The sequence below is a fragment of the Balaenoptera borealis genome, assembly GCF_965194805.1.
Source record: "Balaenoptera borealis genome assembly, chromosome: 17".
Taxonomy (NCBI): domain Eukaryota; kingdom Metazoa; phylum Chordata; class Mammalia; order Artiodactyla; family Balaenopteridae; genus Balaenoptera; species Balaenoptera borealis.
The window spans coordinates 21,351,578-21,376,097 of NC_138876.1; the positions used below are offsets into that span (position 1 = coordinate 21,351,578).

At 38.2% G+C, this 24,520-nt stretch overlaps 1 protein-coding gene and 1 long non-coding RNA gene across 2 annotated transcripts in view; one reads left to right on the top strand and one right to left on the bottom strand.

The window, feature by feature from the left end:
- Positions 1-18,559, bottom strand: part of SLC30A8 (solute carrier family 30 member 8) — a 43,689-nt gene extending 25,130 nt beyond the window's left edge. The window contains exon 1 of the mRNA XM_082364547.1: positions 11,051-18,559. Coding sequence (XP_082220673.1) covers positions 11,051-11,121 — 71 coding nt within the window. The 5' untranslated portion in view covers positions 11,122-18,559. The remainder of the gene's footprint in view (positions 1-11,050) is intronic.
- Positions 1-24,520, top strand: part of LOC309615152 — a 194,331-nt gene that overhangs the window by 25,130 nt on the left and 144,681 nt on the right. The window lies entirely within an intron of this gene.

The following is a 24,520-nucleotide window of genomic DNA, read 5'->3' on the forward strand; positions in this document are numbered from 1 at the left end:
TCATGGCTCCTTCTACAAGAAATATCAAATGTAAGGAACAAGAGAGGAATTTCCTTCTGAATTCTCAACTACAAACAGAGTTTTGCTTTTATTTAGGCAAGCTCTTATTCAGTCTATACTACCAGTGATTAAAAGAAAGTAAAGGAAAAGGAGAAAGGAAGCAGATACATTTTGGTGCATTTCCTTCACAGTCACTTCACTTTGAAAACATTTTGGACCTGCTATAGATTTTAAAAGGGGCAGTAATGAGGTTATTATTATTAACGAGTAATGTGTGTACGAGTCAGCCTGGTGATTCAGACACTCACTATTGCATGGCAACACTCTCCCTTTCTTCTGCGCAACAACATTGTTAATAGATCATAGCACTTTTTCCTGCTGAGTCCATATGAACCCTCAGAAACCTTCTTAACACAGCTTTGCAGAAATCTCTGCCAATCTATCAAAGTTGTAATGAGAGTTAAACCTACTTATACTTCCAAAAGCAGGCAGTGCCTATCAGTTCTATTCAAATATAAAGCATTTATAGAAATATAGAGCCATTTATAGAAATATAGAATTTCACAAATGCAAAGATTGTAGATAACATTTAGTCCAACCCACAGTTTCTTACCTGAAGTAAAGATTCAGAGAGGTTAAGTAATTGCCTGAGGTCAAATGGCCAGGAAATGGGAGAGCTGGGACTCCAAGCCTAGTGTTTTTTCCACTATGCCCACACTGCCTCTCTACCTGAACATCGGTACACCTAAAACCAATTTTTACTGATGCCATGATCTTGAACTAATCAGATTTGTATTTTTTAATAAACTTATTAGAAGACATTAATAAGATTCTTAGGAGTAAGAACTTTACATTCATGACTTTGAAAGGTATAAAAATGGAAATAAATTATTTTCCTCCACTTGAAGAGTTACTTTGTCTTATCACCATCCACAAAAAGATCTGATGGTTTTGGCTTAAATGATGATTATTATTACAATTCTAATTATCCTTATAGTTGGGGGGTTTTCCTGAATAAAATAACATACATATTCATTATAGAAAACCTGGAATTACAGAAAGGCACAAAGCAGAGGGAAAAAAATCACTAATAAATTACCACCAAGAGACAACTATTATTGATAGTTTTTTGTTTAGCTTTGTAATAAATAAATACTGTTTTTACTTAGAGTCCATATTAATTAGGATGTTTTTGATAGCAAGTACAGGAAACAAAGCTCATGCTAGGTAAATTAACAAATGGGAATTATTGGTTCTGCAACTGAAAACATCTAGAAGTATCAGGCTTCAGCCTGATTTATCAAAGTTCCAGATCCATTGCTCTGCAGTTCTCAACTACTCTTCAACCTCAGGCTGGTTTTCCTCATGTAGTGGAATAGTTGCCCAAGATAATCAGGACTGTGTACTTGTTTTTTCTTATACAGCAAGAAAGAGTGTTCATTCTCCCAACTGCAAAACAGGAGTCCTGAGTTGCATGCTGATTTGGCCAGCCTCTGTAGCCAGAGGACTATGGATGTGCTAATTGGCTTAGACCTTGTTACAGCCAGAAGATTGGCTAAACCCAACAACGCTGACTCCTGGAGCTGAGAGTGGGGTAAATGCTACCCAAATCACATGACTGCAACTCAGTGGGGATGGGCTGGAATAGATTGTGGATGAAATGACAGTGTCACAATAGGATTCCACCAAAGATAGAGCTTTGGAACCTAATTTTTAGCTGTATATATTTTTAACATTTTCTCAATTTATTAAATATTCTATATCATTAGTTTAACATTCAGAGAGCATTATATTTAGTATAGATATGTCATAACATAAGTAACTATTTTCTATTATTGAACAATTGACTCTTTTCCAATTATTTGGCACCACTGTGATTCATATCCTTATAGTTATCCTTCGGTAAATATATTATTATCTCCTTAAAATGCAATCCTGAAAGGGGAATTACTTGGCTAAAGAATATCTACATTTTGGGCTTCCCTGGTGGCGCAGTGGTTAAGAATCCGCCTGCCAATGTAGAGGACATGGGCTCGAGCCCTGGTCCGGGAAGATCCCACATGCTGTGGAGCAACTAAGCCCGTGTGCCACAACTCCTGAGCCTGCGCTCTGAAGCCCGTGAGCCACAACTACTGAGCCTGCGTGCCACAACTACTGAGCCCGCATGCCACAACTACTGAGCCCTCGTGCCGCAACTACTGAAGCCCGAGCACCTAGAGCCTGTGCTCTGCAACAAGAGAAGCCACTGCAGTGAGAAGCCCGCGCACAACAACAAAGAGTAGCCCCCGCTCGCCGCGACTAGAGAAAGGCCACGTGCAGCAACGAAGACCCAACGCAACCAAAAACAAATAAATAAATAAATTTATTTTTAAAAAAAGAGTATCTGCATTTTTAAGGATTTTGATGTATATTGCCAAATTGGCTTCAGAATGTTTTTGCCGATGATGTTAATAGCACTCAGGATTTTGAGCAATTCCAAGTAATCTTCATATTGGAATAAGAACTATTTGGCAAGAGGCACATAGAGTACTCATACCTATAAATTTTCACCTTTGTAATGTGATACATACCCTGATAATAAACAACATATATAAGGTAGTAGTGTTAGTCACCAATGGTCATCGACTCAGAGGAGCCAGAGAACTAATAAGAAAACATGGTGGAGGTTTCCTCTTTCCTTGTGCTGAGAAGGCAGTGTGAGCAGGACAGGGTCACCAAATATTCTGGCATTGTTCATATGACCACTCTGGCCATATGAAGCTTTACTTTATTTTCTATTTTTCGTGAATCTTGTGGGCAGAGAAAACCAGGTGGTGAGTGACTGAGAGAGAACTTATCCTGGAACAGTTTAGAAGGCAGACCAAGGCAGGAATTCCACCAGGGGAGCAGCCTGTGAGCAATGCCACAAGAGGAAAAGTGCAAGAAACCTGGCCAATTTTTACTTTTAAATGCTGCTACCTTGTCCTAGACCTAAGATTAACCAATTTGGATACATTTTGAGCTGAGATTGTTCCTTGAAGCACTAAGCCAGAAATCCAAAACAAGACTGAAATTGGATACAGTGTGTTCACATGTGTATGTATGTGTTTTATGAGGGGAGGTGGGAGTCCACCATCTTCGCTGGGCTCCCCAAAGGGTCTATGATTCCAAAAGAAGTTAAAAAACTGAAGTTAAAATATATTCCTCATCATCTCATAAGAGCAAAGTGGTCTAAGTGTCTCTAGATGCAGTACAGGCTCTTGATCTGAAAAGTGATGCAAATTCTAAGAAGAATTTTAAAACGAAGGTTCTAAAAAGCAAATGCTAGAATGCATCAAAATATGAAATGTGAATTTACTTTCAAAGAATAAATCACCAGAGGTCACCACACACTCAAATATGGCTGCCGCTTTGAAGAGTAGGAACAATAGGCCAGAGCAAAGAAACTTACTGTAGCATCAAAAAGAAAAAATGGGGAGAAACAGAGAAGAAAAATAGGGAAATATTACAAAAGTTGATGTCAATAGCCTAGAACTTAGAGTTCCTCTCTTAAAATAAGAATTATAAAATGGAGCTTTATTTTGTGATCTTGGAGAAGCATTTTTTTTTTTAATTTTGTATCTTATTTTTGTCTGTTGGTAGAAGTCAAACCCCTTTGGTTCTATATCTCTTAAGTGGAGCTGGTAATATTTTTCACACTCTTACTTCCCATGTTGACTATATAAAATCACTTAGTTTTTGTACTTTCACATTACCTTTCCCAAGAGCCTTAAATCACTCTTCCTGTTGGGAGAGGAGATAAAATCTTAGGTCCTGCCATGCATTTCCAACACTTCATGTATTCATTCATTCAACAAAAGTATTGCATGCCTGCACCATCAGAGGTGCTAATGATACCATGCCTTTGAGACAAGCAAAGTTCTTGACCTAAGAAGCTTATATCCGAGCAGAGGGGAACACAGCAAACCAGCGGATAGTAACAGAGGCTGTGTAGTATCATGGGCAGTGACTGGGAGAGGAAAGGTGAGGCTACCTGCAATAGAGTGGTAGGGGAAGGCACCTCTGTAGATGATATCTCAGCAGTAACTTAAAAGATAACCAGGAGCAGACCCACATGAAGGAGGAACATCACAAGCAGAGGGCATTGCTGGTGCAAAAGCCCAAAGGCAAGAAAGAGCTTGTCTTGTTCAGAAGCTTGTCGTGAACAGAAAGGAAACTACATAGTGGGCACTGTAACATGAAGAGAGAGTGAAATTGGATGAAGTCAAAGAAGGAGGCAGAAGTCGGGTCATGCAGAACTCTGTGGGCCATTGTAAAGGGTTTCATTTTCTTCAAAATGTAAAAGGAGGAAGTTGGAAAGTTTTGACTAGGGAAGTAACATTATGTGGTTCACATTTCTAAAATCATTTTGGGTGTTGCTTGGAAGGCTAGAGTATAGTGAGCAAAATATGGAGACCGTTTATTTGATTAAATGTTATGAGGGAGTGGGGAATAGAAGTGTTCACCTAACAGGTGTAACTTCTTGTCCCAGACCAGCTATCCAATGTTCCACCCCTTTTTTAAACAGCTTTATTAAAATATAATTCATATACCACAAACCCATTTAATGTATACAATTAATGGGTTTTAGCATATGTACAAAGTCGTACAACCATCACCACAATCTAATTTAGAACATTTTCATCACCCCAAAAAGAAATTCCATATGCAGTAAATCCCCAGTCTCCTTACACACAATCCTACCTCAGGAAATCGCTAATCTTATTTCTGTCTTTATAAATTTGCCTATTCTGGACATTTTCTATAAATGGAATCATACATTATGTAGATTTTGTGACCGGCTTCTTTCACTTAGTGTAGTGTTTTCAAGGTTCATCCATGTTATAGCAAATATCAGTACGTCAGTACTTTATTGCTTTTTATTTCCAGATAGTACTCAGTTGTATGGATATACATCTAATGGATATTTAGGTTGTTTACATTTTTTCAGCTATTATGAATAATGCTGCTTTGAAAATTTGTATACAAAGTTTTGTGGAAGTATGTTTTCATTTCTATTGTATGTTTTCATTTCTATTGTTTTTCTATCTGTGGAATATTGAACTCATAGAATAAGTTGGAAAATGTTCACTCTTTTATTGTTTGGAAGAATTGATATTAATTCTATTTTACATCTTTGGTGGAAGTCATCAGTGAGACATCTGGGCTTTCTTTATGTGAAGCTAATACAATCTCTTTACTTGTTATTGGTCTACTCAGATTTCTATTTCCTCTCGAGTTTGGTAGCTGATATCTTTCTGTGAATTTTTCCGTTTCATCAAAGATCACATGCATTTTATTTTATGTGATTTATCTTTAAATCAATTAAGAGAAAAAAGGAGAGTAAATATTCTGTCTTTTGTAATTATCTACATAATTACCTTTACTGATGCTGTTTGATTTTTTGTGTGTTGACTCCAGTTAATGGCTGGTGTCATTTGTTTTAAGACTGAAGAATTTCCTTTACTATTACTTGTAAAATGAATCTGCTAGCAAAAAGTTCTCTCAATTTTTATTCATTTGGGGATTTCTTTGTTTCACCTTCATTTTAGAAAGATAGTTCTGTTGGATAAAAGTTGATTGATTGGCAGGGTTTGTTTTTTCTTTCAGTACTTTAAATATGCTGTCCCACTGCCTTCCAGCCTCCTTTGTTTCTGATAGAAGTCAGCTGTTAATCTTACTGAGAAACTCTTGCTCACGATGAGTCTTTTTTCCTCTTACCGCTTTCAAGATTCTTATGTGTGTTTTGCTTTCAATATTTTAACTATGATGTGTGTGTCAGAGTATAGATCTGTTTGCCTTGATTCTTCTTAGAGTTTGTTGACTATCATGGATGTATAAATTAATATTTTCACCAAATTTTGAAATTTGTTCCTTTGAATGTTATTCTGCTCCTTTTCTGCCTCCTCTCTTTCTGGTATTGCCATTATGTATATGGTAGGACATTTAACTATGTATCACATTTCTCTGAGGCTCTGTTAATTTTTATTCATTCCTTTTTCTCTCTGTACTTTATGCTGCATAACTATTGACCTGTCTTCACAGTCACTGATTCTTTCTTCTGCCAGCTCATATCTACTGCTGAGTCCCTTTGTTCTATTTATTGTACTTTTCAACTTCAGAATTTGGTTCTTTTTTTATAATTTCTATCTATTATTACTGATATTCTCTATGTGATGAGACATTGTCATCCTGCCTTTCTTTAATTCTTTAAACATGATTTTCTTTAATTCTTTGAACATATTTATAATAGCTGCTTTAAATCTTTGAATGCTAAGTTCAACATGGGGGCCCTTTCAAAGGCAGTTTCTATTACCTGCTCTTTTTACTGTTTATAGGTTATTCTTTCCTGTTCCTTTGCATAGGTTGTCATATTTTTTTGGAAACTGGATGTTTTAGGTAATATATTGTAGCAATCCTGAATACTGAACCCCAGTGGGCTTGTTATTGTTGCTGTTTACTTGTTTGCTTTTTTATTTGGTTAGTGAATTGGCTTGTCTAGTTCAGTGGAGTATTTTCTTTGACCTTCCCTGCTGTGTAGCCTCTATTGCCATTCCTCAGAGAGTGCAGCCTTGGACATGTGCACAGTTATCCTTACCTCCCCCTACCCCCTTTCCCAGGGATGGTGATCATTTTCATCATGTTTGCTTTGACTGTCTTTTTCCATGCTCTCACTGTTAAGCTTCTGGCTGCTCTGCCTGTGTTGGTATCACACTCAGCTCTTGTCCTCCTTAATCACTTGCTGATTGCACTAATGTTTTCAACAGCATCCTGAGGCATAAATTACAATATTATCCAATTAAAGTTGGGCCATGTATTAGTCTACTGTAGCTTCTATAGTAAAATACTACAGACTGGGTAGCTTAAACAACAGAAATTTATTTTTTCATAGTTCTAGAGGCTAGAAATCCATTATTAAGGTGCTGGAACATTTGGTTTCTGGTTTTGGTGGTCCTGGCTTGTAGATGGCTGTCTTCTTGCTATGTTGTCACATGGTAGAAAGAGAGAGATCTCTGGTATCTCTTCCTCTTTTATAAAGATAGCAGTTCTATCTATCAGGACTTCACCCTAATGACCTCATTTAACCTTAATCATCTTAAAGGTCCTGTTTCCAATATAGCCACATGGGAGCTAGGGTTTTAATATATGAATTGTGGAATGACAAAAACGTTCAGTCCATAAGAGCCTCCTTACAGGGATAGTATTTGAGGCTAATCTTTGTGGCTTGTGCCAACTCCAGGAGGGCTCATTTTACCTGTCTTTCCCTAGCTGTTTCTGTTAAACTTCTAACTGGTTTACCATTTAGCTTGTTGCTCTGATGAAGCAACCAGCCTGCTCTTGATTGCTCAACAGCAAAATCCTCATTGTTTTTGACAGTGCCCTTATGCTTGAACTATCCCATGTTCTGTTCCAAATAAACTTTTAGCTGATGTATCATCAGTCCTCTAAGGGAAAGATGCATAGCTCTCTGTTCTTATAGCCTGATTCTCCCATGGGCAGAACCTCTGCATCACTTCCCCAAAACTGAGAGAAGGAACAGTGACCCACTTATCCTGGAGTGCCACCTCTGCTCCATAAGTGGGTGGTGAAGAACCTCAGCCTATGTGTCAGCCAGGGCAGGGGTGTTCAGGAGCTTGCTGCTCCTGGACCGTGAGCAGGGATTGGGTGAAGGAAGGGGGCCCCAGTCCTCTTGGCCATGTCTGTATTGAATACAGGTTCTATAATATGGAGCTGGGGCCATTAGAGATTCCAGCAGCCCTTTGCTCTAGGGGTGAACTGTAGCCCCAGTTGGAAGCTGGGAGAAAAAATAAATTTCTGTTATTTAAGCTACCCAGTCTGTAATATTTTACTATAGAAGCTGGGAGAGAGAGATCCCTGTCTTTTGGCCACATCCAACCAGAGTAGAACTTCCATCACAACAAGCTTGGAGGGGAAAGAGGTTTGTGGGGCAGATCATGGCTCAAATGCCACAGACTCTTGCTTTTTACTGAGATTTAGTAGCTTTTCTTGAATAAATCTCAGTTTGCTGTATGCCCTTAAGACAATTTCCAGAGACTAAACTGTTGGAGTTTTTTTAATATTATTTTTACCAGTAAAATGGTAAAAATGTTTCACTGGGGAAGGAGGTCCATTGAGCTACTTGCACCACCATTCCAGAAGTCCTGCCATCCCAAACACACATACACACACACACACACACACACACACACACACACTTTAAGGCTTCACATTGAAAAGATACCAGTACTTTGTCCCTACCACCTGGCCCTGCCCTCACATTCCCTGCACTTATTTAATATACAACTTGGGAAAAAGAAAAGCTTGTTTCCAGTACCAAGAAAACCATATTGAGTATGTAGGTCAACTTTATACAACTATCTCTTTGCTACCATGAGCCCAAGCATAGGGAATCACATCACTGGAAAGAGAATTGGAGGGACTGGTGGGGGAGAGATTACACAATAATACCTACAGGGCCTAATATTACTACTTCCTGTGGTAAAATGTCTCTAAAATTATGTCCAACAATTCCTGTCATCTTATATGCACATGCCAGCAAGAGATGGAATCCACTGTGCCACCCCTTGAATCTCAGACTTGGGACTTGCTTTAACCCATCAAATGTGGTAAAAATGGTGCTGTGCCAGTTCTGGTCTTAGGCTGTCTGACACCTGTCAGCTTCCACTGCTTCTCTCTTGCTCCCCTGAACTGCCATATAAAAAAGTCCAAGCTAATCTGATAAAATGAGACACCACACAGAGAGAGAAGCCATGGGAAGGAGAACGAAGACCAGTCAAAGCCAACACAAAGACCCCAGACAAGTGAGTGAAGCCATCCTTGACCTTCTAGCATATCCCAGACACCAGCAGAATGCAGCCTCACAAGCAAACCTCGGTAACTCCACATGGAGTGAGAACTGTGATTAATAAAATGATTGTTGTTGAAGCCGCTACATTTTGGGGGTAGTTTCTTGCACAACAATAGATAACTGAAGCACTCTTGTTGTGTAATTAGAGAATACATATTCCTTCTAGATAAGTGTCTTAACAGGTGATAACAACTTAAATAGAAAGCTGATGATAAGTAGAAAAAAAGAGAAGGAAGGAGAAAAGAGAAGGACCTTCAGGGGACAAAGTTACCTCTGAAATAGAGATAGAACAAAATATATGAGAAAGGAGATTGGGAGAGGTGAGGAAAAGTGAATTAGTGAGGGGATCAAGGTTCATATGAGCTCAGAAGGAAAGAGATTAAGGACCCAGGAGGCCACATGGTGAAAGTGGTGTGTGCAGGAGAGGGGGAGGGGAGCAAAATTCACAAACAGGAGGCATGATCTACATCCCAACTCTGCCATAATTAGACATCCAACCTTAAAAATGGCATTTATTCTCTCTGGAATTCACTTTCCTAACTGGTGGAATGAGGGATCAGGATAAATAATCTCATCTAGGTTCAATTGTTTTTATTTGGAAAGAAAATAAAAATGAGTTTGACAGTTTTTATCATCACTGTATCCTGAAAACCATACCAATTCATAAGGTGAATGAAACCCTATAACCATAAACAGTTGGCTTTATTTGCATAACAGAGTGCTAATGGTCTAGTTTCATGAGAAGGGAAATACTGCTATTTTAATAATGTAGAGATGCTCTATTAATAGTGTCCACAGGGTTAACAATTTGTTGTTCAAAATTTCTGCCTGACCTAACGTGAGGCTTTGTCATTTATGATCTCAATAAATCACATCTAATATTATTTTCTTAGAAAAATAATTCTTACAGTGTGAGATAATAGATGTGCTAGACTCTTTGTCATATATATTTTTTAAGCAAAGTTATAAATATCCTAAGAAAAAGTCCCTTTGCAGTTGCTTAAACATTCGATGCTGTCAAACACAATGCCGCTACTCTTTGGAATATTAATTTGTTTTCATGAAACACACAAAAACATTACACATATTATTAATGGGTAAGTATTCTCTTAAATTCTGCTTCTAACATGAATTTATTTCAGATTCTCATTCATTTATCTATGTATTCTGAGTGTGTCTCTCTTTGCTCCCCACTTGGATTGAATTCCCCAGATGCACCAAAGTCTCATTCTTATTTGTCTCTGTCTTTACCAGGAAATTATCTCAGTCAGGAAAACTTTCCTAACGCTACTTCCTATGTAGGGTTTCCCTAACCCTATTCTAATTCCTTTTTATTTTTTCAGTTCTCAGCCTATCACTTCTGAAAAGCTTTCTCTGACTCCCAAAGTCCAGCGAAGACTTAAGTTCCCTTGAGGTATTCTTACTGTATACCCCCAGAATAACACACATGCTATTTTGTAATTGCCTGTTTCTTATATGCATTCCACATTAGACTCAGGCTTTCAAGAGGACAGAGATATAGGACTAGGAATATTTTAGTCTCCAGTATATATACACATGTTCAATCAATTATTGTTAAATAAGGGGGAAATGAATGAATATATTGCACATGGCACTGTAGGAGATAGTAAAAAGAACTAGAGCTATGTAGAACATTAAGCTCAGCTATATTTATTATAGGTGTGTATATGTGATAATGATATTATATACTTAAGAAAATAGCAATTAACTTAAGATCAGTGTGACCACAATTTGCCACATAGTTGAAAAGCCTTAATTCTTTCTAAATATAATTTAATAATTATAAAATTATATTTTATATAATATAATTTTATATTATATAAATTGAATAATTGAGGAAAAGAAAAGGAAACATATCAGATTGTGTATGTCTGTTTTTTAGAAGAAAATCTACAGATGAAAAATATACTAATAAAATATGTCCTTCGTACACTCAGGATATTTAAGGAAGCAAATCAACTATACAGAGTATTGCCTTTCTCAGGATAAGAATTATATAAGTTGGCCAACAGTTTATAAAATTTTACAAAACGCCCCCAAGTTGCAACAGCAAAAGTGTCCAATTCTGAAGCAGTAGGCTCTAGGGACTTAGTGAGTACTCAAGACACAGAGAATTGTGAAGCAACATCAGATGTCTGTTACCTGTCTAGTGTGAAGGCGTACATCTTGGTGGCTCTGTCAGTCACAAGATAAGTTCTTTCAAGAAACTCCATGGTGTCCAGGATAGAAGATGTTGGTGTTGGTGGTGGTGATGGTGGTGCTGTTACTGTGACGACAGCTGCTGCTCTTTAACTCACTGTCCAGTTTTGGAAGCAAAACAGCGTTACGATTATTCACACACTTTCCAAAGAAAAAATGAAAAGACTTCTGGGATTACATTAACAAGCCTCCCACGTCAATGTTCTTGATAGATCTGCTAAAACTACGGTCTGTTTGGAATGTTACCTGGCTTCATTCTCTCACCCACAGGAACTACCTTCCGGCAGGTAGGATCACATGACGTGTGTGTGTACGCGCGCGCGTGCTTCCCACGCCATCTGATTCCACTGTGCTGTCTAGGAGGTAGAGGAGCTCAAGGGTTACCTGCTAATTGCTGATGTAGGGGTTTGGTCTTCAGAACACACCTGGGCGAGCTCAAACAGCTGCCTTTCTGTACACTAATATTTTTTCCCTCCCTTATTTTTTTTTTTTTTTTTGGCAGTGGGTGGGGAGGTCTCTGAACCTAAAAGCATTTCTCCTAGGATTTAGTTCTAAAATGCCCTCTAAGCAGCTGTCAAGATTTACTTCTCTTCTCCTAGGACCATTTGGGGGTTTCACTACTGAAGAGAGGACATGGATCATTAGTTACTGAAGTCTCTAATCTGAAACAGTTCCTGGTGCAGCAGCTTTGAAACCCTTTTGACAGACAGGAGAAGGGCAGTCTCGGCTTCTAAATAAGTAAGAGCCCTCAAGCACAAAAGAACCAGAATGAGCTGTGTTCTCCTTGGCCAGGGTACCCTCTGCTGAGGACAAAAGACCAGCCCAAGGAACCCCTACCAGGCAAACCCATCACAACTCTTAGAAATGGGCTCTTCTGAGTTGATCCCAAGAGACCTTCAACCCCCAGACTCCTATGAATTTTATTTCATTACAAAGAACTTTCCTTTCCAAATAAGAGAAAGGACTGTAGTCCAAGGACAACAGCCTCGACACACGGCAGGCATTTACATGTGGGCCAAAGAGCATCCAAGACCTATAGGGATGCATGCAGGGGCAGGCGAGTGCAGAGAGGAGAAGAGGGCGTAGACCCTCCACCTCCGAGTCCTCATTTCCTTCTTCATCTGTTGACACTAACTCCCTAGGGAGAGCACTCAGAGTGGTGTAGTCCTGGAGTAGCCCAGTGGCCCAGCATCTTGGAAATCTGCCCATACTGCTGAGCAGAGATCACCCACAATGACCTAGTAGAATAAATATTGTCTCCTGGAAGGAAAGTGGGGTTCAATGGCAATGGCTGTAGGCAGTGAGGGGAGAAGTCACCTTTGGCTGAGCGTGGGAACGCCAGGTCTTCTATCATATCTGTCGTGAAGCTGTACCTCTTGTTGATTTTAACATTTCAAACTCTCTCCCCTGGAACATAAATTCTTAGGTCTTTTCGTATGGCCCTATTGCCTACCTGGTCATTAACTTTGCTCTGACAGATGAAAACTGGAGACATGGCTCTGGGAGGCCATTTTTCTTTGCAGGAGAAATTCTGGGTCTAGTAAAGTATTTCCTTCTCTTATATTCTTACTCTTAACTTCGCAAAATAATAGGCTATTCTGTGGAGGCAAAAGTAAGAAACCAGAAAAGAATTACTAATCTATCATGTGACGTGTTGCCATACTTTACAGCTTGAATCAATTGTGAGTAGTTTCTAGCACATAATAAGAGAAAAAGAATTCGAGTGAATGAGTGTCAAAAAGTGAAGAAACTACGTAAAACCAGGCTGAAATCCATTAAAGATTAGTGCAAAGCAGAGGAGATAAGTATTATTTAAATGCAGGAAAGAGAATATTTGGCTATAGATTTCAACAGGGGAAAAGCAATCTGGAAGTTTGAGGTTCCACACCACAAGTTTGGTCACTAGCCCATATATAGCTGCACATATGTTTATGATTCTATAACTATGAAGATATATACTATTGATAGTTTGTTAATGTGAATTGTTTGTGAGACGAGGATAGAGTGAGGATATATGAGAAGGGCAGAGTAGGGCTGATATAGACAGAGTAAGGTGGAGATGGGAAAAGAGGAAATGGGAACTCAAGCAAAAAAGGACAAGAAAAAAAATGTATTCTATGATCTCTCCTGTTTATAAGTTGAAGTATATATATATATATAAAATTGCCATTTTTGTAGACCCAATATAGTCTAAAATCAGCAATTTCATATGATTCTACTTAAATATATATGCACACATGTATACATACTTATAAAATGTATATGTGTACATGTGTGATACATTTAAAAATAAAAAATTAAGTGTGCATGCTTTAAAACTATAGGGAAATTAGGTACTATTTTCCTCAAAGCTTTGTGAATTTCCAAGTGCTACCCTTGGAGATAACTACTTTACTGTAAATCAAAGCTTCTGGTGTAAGAGCAGGGGACAGTGGATTACAACAAATAAAACTTTTATGTTAAAGAAAAGTAAGTTTTGCTACTACAAATTTAAATGTAAAGTTACGATAAGAATTGTAAGCATGTAATGTTATGTAAGATACTCATCTGTTGATTAGCTTATCTTATAAACCCCTTTTTAACTGCACCATCATGCCCTTTCCCCCCAGTATTTTGTCAGCACAATGTTTATGAAAAATTACCCATCCTCCCTGACTAACCTTTGGCCCACTTTGGCATACACAGCCCACCAAGGGCTACTGGCCCAAATCAGACTCCACATGAGTCACAAAATATGTATTCAGAAAGCAATGCAGATCAAAAAAGAAAATCCCCTATCTTGTTGACAAGTCAGTTTTGGTCGGCATTTGCTGCTCATCCCAGTTTCCTAGGCAACCAGCTTCCAAACCGTCCTGAATTACAGGTTGTCCTCTCTGCCCACTCTCCATCACAAGCTTGTAGCAACTGAAGGGGCAACACAATTTATATTAGTTAACTCTGGGAAGAAATATTCTGTCAGCCACAAGAACATAACTGACACAACCAAAGATCTCGTTCTGCTCCCCAGTGCTGACTATTGTCGACAACAATTTCTTAATAGGATTTTACAAGTGGTGGCTAATACGTGTGCAAAAATAATTCACACACATGTCTTACACATAGTTTGCTATTTCACTTGCAGAAAGGATGTGTGTATTTATGCAGAACCATTGTAATCATCCCTACACACTAAAGTACTGAGTTCTCACTATTTGCATTCCCAAAATTTAAACTCATATTTCAGGAATACTTCATCTTGTCATTGTTTGCATATGACTATTCCTTAAAAAGACATTTGAAAACGTGCTTGTTTTAAGTAATAAGTGTGGATTCTCATCCTGTTTGTATCTTTCTTGTTTATGTGTAGAGGCCATGGAGTGAAGTGGTTTAATGTATGGACTTTCAAATGTACAGACAGACTTAGTTTCAGTTTCTGGTTTGGCCATTTTCTTACATATATGACCTTGAACAAGTTGCCTGACCTCTATTGTTTTCAATTTCTCATCTGTAAAATGGGGACATTAATAGAATCCATCTTACAGACTTCCTGTGAAGAGTAGAAGAGATATTGTGTATAAAAGTTCTCAGCGTAGTATCTGCCATGTAACCAATTTTATCTAGATGTGAGTTGCTATGTACTTGGCCATGTCTAAGTATAATACCTTGGCTGTCCCTGAGAAATTGACCCCAGCCTTAGTAGAGGCTAAGAATTATAAAGGAATGAAAGTAGAGGTTTCTGAAAACAAGACCTGGGAACTTGAACCCGCCATCAGCTGTATGACTTTGAGTAGCTGCCTCAAATTCTCAGGGCTCAACTTTCTCAAATAATAGATTTGTGCCTGCCTTATGCTCCCCACTTGGTAGTAGAGTGCCATTCAGAATGTGTCCTCAATAAAGAGGACACAACAGGAGAGAAAATGCAGACTCAATCAGTATAATCACCTACTAAAGATTCTGGACTTACGTATTCCCACACAGACTATAAAGACATTATTTCTAAGTTGGGTAACATTTTCTTAGCAAGGTGGCTTTATGGTTATTACTACAGTATGAGCTTTTCAAAAGTTCCACCTAGGAACTTGTAAACAAAGACACTGGAAATTTAATTGGATTGTATTTTAAAGAACATTATGAAAATTTCATTTTAATCTAAAGTGAACATGTATAAAACAGACCATCTGATATTTCATACTTTACTTGAAAATGGACTGAAAGCCATCTGAGTTTTATTTTCTTCTTGATAAATTGGCACTAACTCTTTTTTTTGCGGGGGGGGGGGGCATTTTTATTTTTAAAGAGATTGAGCTACAGAAATGTTCCAGTGCAAATACAGCTTGTATTTGTTGAGAAAAGAAAGACTTGATAAAATATCAATACTAAAACAATAAAAGAAATATTTTATTAAGGCTGATAGATGCAAATAAATAATATAAAAATAAACAGTGTTTTGGTGGGGAGAAATATTGGGGCTAGGTGGTTAAAATGTTTACGAAGTGTATATTTTATTGATTAGTCTCCATGCCTCATGCTTCCTTTTCCAAATATTCTGCAACTTAAGCTAATTAACCCTTAAATGCACCTTCTGAGCTAGATATAGTTGACTGTGTCTTGCAAACTCCAAAGCAGTTTTCTGCTGACTTCATATTCTCACCACAGTATGTGTCTCTCTTCTTTATTTTATTTACATTGGCAAGCAAGAAAAGGTTCCAAGGACCTAAGCCATGATTTTAAGGCATTGGAATAAGAAAGGCAGACAAGAACACGCTTCCTAATATTCCAGCTCCTTGATCTATAAATGCACAGAGCATCACTGAAAACCAAAGCACTGAATTCCTGAATTTAAAAGAGAGAGGGCTTCCCTGGTGGCGCAGTGGTTGAGAATCTGCCTGCTAATTCAGGGGACACGAGTTCGAGCCCTGGTCTGGGAAGATCCCACATGCCGCGGAGCAACTGGGCCCGTGAGCCACAACTACTGAGCCTGCGCGTCTGGAGCCTGTGCTCCGCAACGGGAGAGGCCGCTACAGTGAGAGGCCCGCGCACCGCGATGAAGAGTGGCCCCCGCTTGCCGCAACTGGAGAAAGCCCTCGCACAGAAACGAAGACCCAACACAGCCATAAATAAATATAAAGATAAATAAATAAATAAATGATTACTAAAAAATAAAAATAAAAAAAATAAAAGAGAGAGAGAGAGCACCCTCTTGTCATTATGTGGAATGCCACCATTTAATTTTCATGAGTACAGTTTCCTTTCCTTTAGTGAAAGTCTTGAGGGGCTGATGATTCATCTTAGGCAAAGGATTTTCACAGCAAGTCCCCAGATGACTGCCAAGAGAGCAAAGGCATAGCTTATCTTCTCCTCCGAATCTCAAAGCCTGGATTTATTTGACTCGAAGCTGACAAGCCTGCCTCTCAGGAGATAGTCCAGGAGATAAGACAAAAGCTGCCTCGAAGCTTTCCTCTGAAAGGCCAGGCCATCACTTTTTATGTCAAAGCCAAAGTGCATCAGAGGACAGCAGCAGGGTTTTCTGCTTGGAAGCACAACCACAAGACATCACAACTAACTCACCTCTTCTTTCGGTATCAGTGAATTTGCATCCAGTGAGGCCACATTTTTAAATGCTGCTAATTCAACTGTAGCAAATTTCACCACCACCGCCAGGGGATGAGTTCTTTGAATTTGCATCCAGTAAGACAAGTGAGGCATCATATTACCTTTTGCACCCCAAGACTCTCAGTCACCCAAATATTGGTCAGTGAGAAAAAGATGGGAATTTCCATTTCCTTCACAGTCAGCTAACTCTGAAAGAGAAGAAAAATATTTAATTATAACAAGCTAACACATAACACATCATTGAAAATATTATATTTGGCAACAGATTTTTTATGTGCCTAATATTCCCCTTTACCCTTCAGAATCTGAAACTAAGATTTTTCTGAGTCTTCACCAGAATTGTGATACTTCATCATTCACTGAATAAGCATTTCATTTTAAACATTATAAACATTCAGATTAAACTGCTACAAAAATGATACCCAAGACACAGACAATGGCAATCAGTGTCCTCCTATATTTTAAATATTATTTATGCAACAAGAATCAACATGACAAAACAGTATGAACAGTTTTTGATACAAGTTCGCTAGAGTGGGATTTGTCATAACCTGCATTTCCTAGTCACAAGTTAGTTTCCGAGAAAGCTGGTAAATAATAAACTCAGATGCCCCTTGGCCATTTTCAGTTGAAAGAAACAGAAGGAGAAACCCATTCTGTGATTAACGTAATGTCCCAATGAGTACTAATTCTCCATCACTTCGTAGAATCATTGTTACTATGGATGCTGCTGTCGGCAGATGGGGAATAGTTCTTTTTTTAATTTATTTTTCATTGACGTAACATTGGTTTAAACATTATATAGTTTTATGTGTACAATATTATATTTTTATTTTTGTATACCCTACAGCATGCTTACCACTAAAAATTTAGTTTCCGTTCAGCACCATATAGTTGATTCCCGTTTATCCATTCCGTCCTCCCCTTGCCCCCTTTTCCTTCTGGTAATCAGTACTCTGTTCTCTGTATTTACATGTTTGCTTTTGTTTGGTTTGTTCATTTGTTTGTTTGTTTGCTTGTTTTTTATATGCCATATAAAGTGAAATCATATAATATTTTTCTTTCTCCATCTGACTTATTTCCCTTATTTCCATCCATGTTGTCACAAATGGCAAGATTTCATCTTTTTATGGCTGAGTAGTATTCCATTGTGTACATGTACCACATCCTTTTTATCCATTCATCCACTGATGAGCACTTAGGTTATTTCCATATCCTAGCTATTGTAAACAATGCTACAGTAAGACCTGAAACCATAAAACTCCTAGAAGAAAACACAGACAGTACGCTCTTTGACATGTCTTAGCAATATCTTTCTAGCTATGTCTCCTCAGGCAAGGGAAACAAAAGCAAAAATAAACAAATGGGACTATATCAAACTAAAAAACTTTTGCACAGCCTAGGGAACCATCAACAAAACAAAAAGACAGCCTACCACATGGAAGAAGATATTTGCAAATGATATATCCAATAAAGGGTTACTATCCAAAATATATCAGGAATAATTCTTTTTAATCTGCTTTATAATACATAGTCATTTCTCCTTTTTAATAAAGACCAGGCCCCCAACTAAATTGAGGTATACTGGTTAGACCTAATATCTGAACACACTGGATTCATTGTCTGCTCAAATATACCCTTTCCACTATTGGTTGGCCAGATTACAGGCCTCAGGCATTCCACTCTAATCCACATGGTCATTTGCTACTAATTCAAACTCTTTGCTAGGAAGATGCAATTATTTAATTTCTACCTAATGGCTTAGACAGCATGGTATACTTCCCCTGTGTTGAACTCTTCTCTGAGGATATTGCTCCTCAGGGCTGGCTTCTTTGACACCTGGATCCAGCCCAGCCACCCATTTTTAACTGATGCTGCTGCTGCACTGACCACGCTGTCATGCTGAATGCGCCCAGTTTGTGATTTGGCTGCTGCGAGTTCTAATTCTGTGCTTTTTACAGATTTTCAGTGCGTCAGTGAATATGTTTGCTTCTTTCTGCCCCAATTTCCTAACCAGAAAATGCTGAATGACAGTACTAAGCTACTTCAGAAGACTCTTCTGAGTAAAAATAATCCCCTTCCTCTTTCAGAGATAAAAAAAGCACTTCCGAAGTATTTAATATTGTTGAATACTCACATTAAATATTGAGAAGTCATTTACGTAAAAAAAAATCAAAGAAACATACCTTAAGGTAAATATCACCTACATAAAAATTTTAGCCTATTTTTAATTTAAAAAGTAACATATATCCACAGCAAAATAGCTTTAAAATTTAAGAAGGTAGACATGGACAGTAAGTCCTCCTACCTAAGATCCTAGGCTAAGATACAGGGAATAAACCATTTTGAAGAATATCCTGAATATCTTCATGGAATTCTTTGTGCATTTATGGGCAGACATACACGAACTTTTTTTTACAGTCCAACTTAATGTGTATTTTAGGAATGACTTGTAAGCCTGTCAGCAGTTAATTATTTACATGTCATTTCTTAATTATTAATAGACTTTCTTTTCTACAACAGTTTTAGGTTCACAGAGAAATTGAGTGGAAGGTACAGATTTCCCATATACCCCCTGCTCCCACATACCTGTAGCCTCCCCCATTATCAACATCCCCACCCAAGTGATACATCTGTAGTACACCCAAAGTCCATAGTTTCCATTAGGGCTTGCTCTTGGTGTTGTATGTTCTCTGGGTTTGGACAGATGTATAATGACATGTGTCCACTCTTATAGTAACATACACAGTAGTTGCACTGACCTAAACACTCTTTCACACACACCTTTATCCACCAAATTTGCCCTATTTTTATGAGGTTGCTGTCTGGTGAATCCTAAGGTAGCATCAAAATAAAGGTCTTTTCTTTCCTTCTGCTCTTGCCGGGAGACTCCCAGGCCTGTCCACCACCTTCTGGACCAAGATGATTTGATGGTTGTGGCTCCTGTCCCACGACCTCCACAAGTCAGCAAGTCCAGGTCCATGTCCCACCTCATGTCTTGTTTACCAGCAAATTGAACAGGCTAAAATTCCCAGCAGTTGCTTTTCGTTGGGAGGAAAGTTAAAGAAGAAAGCAAGAAGCCCTCGGAGATACCTCAGCTTTTTGTTCAACCCAACATTTGGCATCCATCTCATCCTCCCCTTCCTCCCAAGCCTTGATGAAATTCCTGCTGCTAATAGCTAAGCTTCAACCTTATCCTAAGCTCTAGTGAATTATACAGACAAATTACTGCTCTCTGAGAATGTATAATCGAGGGTAGAACTGCCTTTGCAAAGCAATCCATTCAGTACAGTACTGGGTGACATACTATAGGTCATCACAAACCAGCAAACATGTCCCAGGACTGCCAACATATTTATACTTGAAGAATATATATAGCATTTGTTCACAAAACCTGAACAGAGTGAATATTAAAGTGAATATCACCAGCCCCAGTCACTTTCCTTGCCAACATTAAAAATTAGAACTCCTATCTTAGCCCCTTGGACTATCAGATCTGGCTCTGTCAATCAAAAACAGTATCACACATCATGCGTTATCTTACAGTTGCTCAGGGCTTTCAAAGAAAATCTCACTCTCTAGAGCCTGAAATTACAGACACTGACACTTATAACATTGTTCTGAAGAGTTAGACAACTTAAAATGAAATGTTTACTTTGTCATATGAGTCCAGATATTTTCCTGTCTTTCAGGGAAATGTCACAAGAAGGTGAATCTCGTCTGGCTTAGTCTTATTGCGGAAGTAATGGCAGTGCACAAGATATAATATCTCTTCCAACACCCTAAGGGCCAAATTATCCTTGTCACTCTACATTGCACATCTCTTTTATGGAGAATTTCAGTTACTACTCTTCAGCATAGTGTTTACAAACACTCAGCAAATTATTATTCAGTAGATGAGAGGAAATGGGAAGGATACCAAAAAAAGTAATTTAACTAAGACATTAAGTAATGTGAAAAGACTAATTAGAAGTGTGACTTGCCCATCATTTTCCCCAAGAACTTCCACATGAGACTCCTTTCTCCTAAGTTTCAAAAATAAATGTGGTACATACAATAAATAGACTTGAGAGTTATCTAAAATGAACACCTGAAGATGTAATACTGGCCTTAATGTAATCAACAGAAACCAGAGGACTAGTCCAGTGACCTCTCTTCTAGAAAGCAGCATGGTGTGGTATTGATTGTGGATCATTTCCACTGAACTAGGTACCTTGTTTTTTAAATAGGCACTTAAAAGAGAAGCTTCCATTACCTGGAATTGGCCCTCTTAGACACCTCCCCGATACTGCATCCTCTTCTTGGGACACTCCTCCTTCTGGCCATGAATGTGGATGCCACCTTCTCATCTTGAGGGTCTCAGCTCAGATATCCCCTCCTCAGAGAGTCCTTCTCAGATCTTTTTGTGAAAAGCAGTGGGGTCTCAGCCATATCCAGTTTCTCTCCTCCATAGTGCACTCTTCATTCCCTTCAGAGCCCTTATCACTATCTGTGTTACCTTCTTTGTTTTTTGTTTCTGGCCTCATCTATTCCTATAAGAATGTAAGCTCTTGGGGGAAGGGGCTTTGCTGTTTCACACTGTTGTATCCCCAGTTCTTGGTACACAGCATCTGGTATATCATGGCTGAATAATACAATTTTTAGAAATCAATAAATGAAGGAATGATTGATTGAATGGATGATTGGATGGATGGGTGGATAGAAGATACTAGTAAGAACTACATTCAGAGTAATGTACTTACTAGTGATTCAGAGTAAACCTTTTGCACTCATGTAGACTTGTGTATCTCCTCAGTAGCTGGGTTATCATAACATTTCTTAACCTGTTTTGTTATCTGTAAAATGGGGATAATTAGATTTTTCTCATAGAACTGTTATAAAGATTAAATGCAATAATTTATATAAAATGAATTTCACATATAAAGCTAATAGTAACTGCTTAGTAAATAAAGGATATCCATATTAATACTTCATATATAAAACCAGCCTGTAGTCACACAGGAAATTTTTGTCTTATCAAATATGAAAAAAAATCACAAAGTACTTTCAGATCTAGTTGTCAAGTTTCAACTAAGTCGGAGAAAAAGCTATAATAGACTGGACTTCTCTACCTTAAAAAAAAAAAATTGGAGCTGGCAGGGGTATTAAGCTTGAAATTGCACTGCTAACTGGTTAAGTCTTAGATATATCTATGCTTCCTTTGAATGCGGGTGGAGACAGCAAGAGGGAAGAGAAGATCATGCAAGAACATATTATGGAAGCAAAAAAACACAACCCTGACATTTACTAAATTATTATACACCTAGATCCTATTATAATTATTTTTCTTAAAATTCAGAAACTTTATTGCTTATTTCTTTTAATAAAACTTGCAGAATATATTTTATCCCAGTGCTATTTAAATTTCTAAGTACATTTGGACAGTATATATGCATTTTAAAAATGTATGTGGAAAGAGCCAATTTTATTATAAGACGCGAGGAGTTCTGCGTTATTTCTCATTGGTGCAAAACTAATTGGCTTTTCCCATTCATTGCACAAATATTTGTTTTTCCATTTTATCATCCTTATAATTGCAGTTGAAATTAAAAGAGGGCACAACCACCTGGCAAAATCTGGAGCAGGAAGCTTTGCACTTCCCAGCACCCTAGCCACATTGGCTTCCCAGCCTCAAGAACCACTGTGATAGAAGTCATTGCTCTCCATAATGTCACCCCATTGACGGCAGCAGTTTTCCATGTGCATCTCCAATTATACCAGCATTTGCTGAATTTTTTTTGAGCTGAAAAGAAATTCCTAAAATATACTTATCTAAGACTCCAGAAGTAGACATGAATATTGGTGGCATAAACTCCTGGTTCCTCCATTGACCACATTAGAGTCATGCAAATCTGGGCTGGTGTCTCTTCATGTGAGGTAGAGAAGGAATAATGAAAGTATAGGAGAATGGAAACATTTAAAGGAAAGAACCAAAACCCATAAGACAAAGTTACATACCCAAATTTGGGGACTAGATTCAAGAATCTCAAAAAATGCAAGGAAGAACTTTCTTAGACACCTACATATCTTATCCTGACAAAATCCCTGGGTATATACTGATATAACCAATTTGGGATCTCCTGGCTCCTTGAAAGATTTGGCTTTAACCCCAAATTCCATGGCCTATGGGCATCCAAAGTCTTCCCTGTATCTTGGCAACTTTCTTGGGCATAAGGAGTAGGAGGGTGTCTGCCTTCAGCTCCTGTTTCAATGTAGCCATGTATTAAACCAGAAAAGAAACTTTCCTTCATTTTTTCACAGAAGAAATCTGTGCACACAGTGCATTGATGAACGTAGCAGACTTATTGAAGACTGCAGGCTAAAATGAAGAAGTTAAATTGCAGCCATGTAAAAAATCTAAACTGGACCTGTAGTCATCATTGTTCTGAAAAGATACATCAGTTATCTTACTAAAGGACTTAAGGTTTTCCATGATCTTTTACTCCTCTTGTCTCAATCTCTGCATCTTGCTGACATCTATCTCTTTATTCTTTTTCTTTTCTTTTCTCTTCTTCCTCTTGGAATCACAGCAAATTCTTAAATTTATCACACTCAGAGTAATTCAGGGATAATCTTCTATTGCCTGATTAGTCAGCTCTCAACCCTCACACTGAGATGCCTATCAAGATATTTTCCCAAATGAGAAGAGTTTTCTCACTGAATATAATTCTGATGCTAGAATTTTAGGATCACAACTCCCCCCTCCCCATTTCATTAAATAGTGCTATATATGTGGCAGTCTTTACTGCCATTCCCTGATTTTTATTCTCCTCTGTTTCTGGACACAGGGGAGGACTTCTCTGCCCTCTTGAGACTGGATGCTAATTCAGCCCAATGGGCTGAGAGTGAAAGTTACATGAATTACTTTCTGTTTGAGGTATTGAAATGTCAATGTGAGATCCCCCAGTATTGATTTTGCCCCGTGATTTTGACAACCACAAAAATCTGCGTAGAAGTTGAGTCTGCCTCATCCTGGGTACCTGAATGACAACAGTGAATCAGCAGAGCCTCCCTACTGACCTGCACTGGACTTGTAAAACAAAGAGAAACAAATCTTCGCTACTGTGAGCATCTAGGATCTGTGGCTTGTTTGTTTTTACAGCATAACCTAGCCTCTTCTGACTTATACGGTGTTCTTATCACAAAGGCTTGACACAAACCTCACTCACCTCTCCCTGCAGTAAAAGACTGCATCCCCTTAAACCAGATTTTACTCTCAGGGGAATGAGTACTTTAAAACAGTTTCTACCTTTTGACAATGTTCTCTTTGAGTCTTAAGGCCTGAAAAGGCATCATTTTTGGAGAATTTGCTCACGGGGATTAGTGGATCTTTTTGCCCATCCACTCCCCGCTGGAGCTTTGCCTCTGCTTTGGACATTGCCTACCAAGAGCCTATCAAGTTGCAACTAACCAAGCACTTGCTTCTCAACTGTGAACAGAAGGGACGTTTCCCCACAGCAAGTCAATATACATTTTTACTGGCCAGTAACACCCAGTGCAGAGTCTTTGCTCATTTTCTTCATCAATAGTTCCCAATGTCTTAGTGTCCTTTCTGTACCACCGCATCTCAAAGTGAATTGAGAAATTAAAATAAGCAACTATCTTGTATGTAAGGTATATTAAGAATGACATGTTATGTTCTAAATTAGAAAGTGACGATATTGCATATCTGTATAGATGTACTAAAAAGCCTTGAAGTGACTACATAAAAGAAGTGGTAAATCAAAGCTCAAAATATCTTAAAAATGACAAAGTGAAATATATGATTTCTTTAAAAAAATT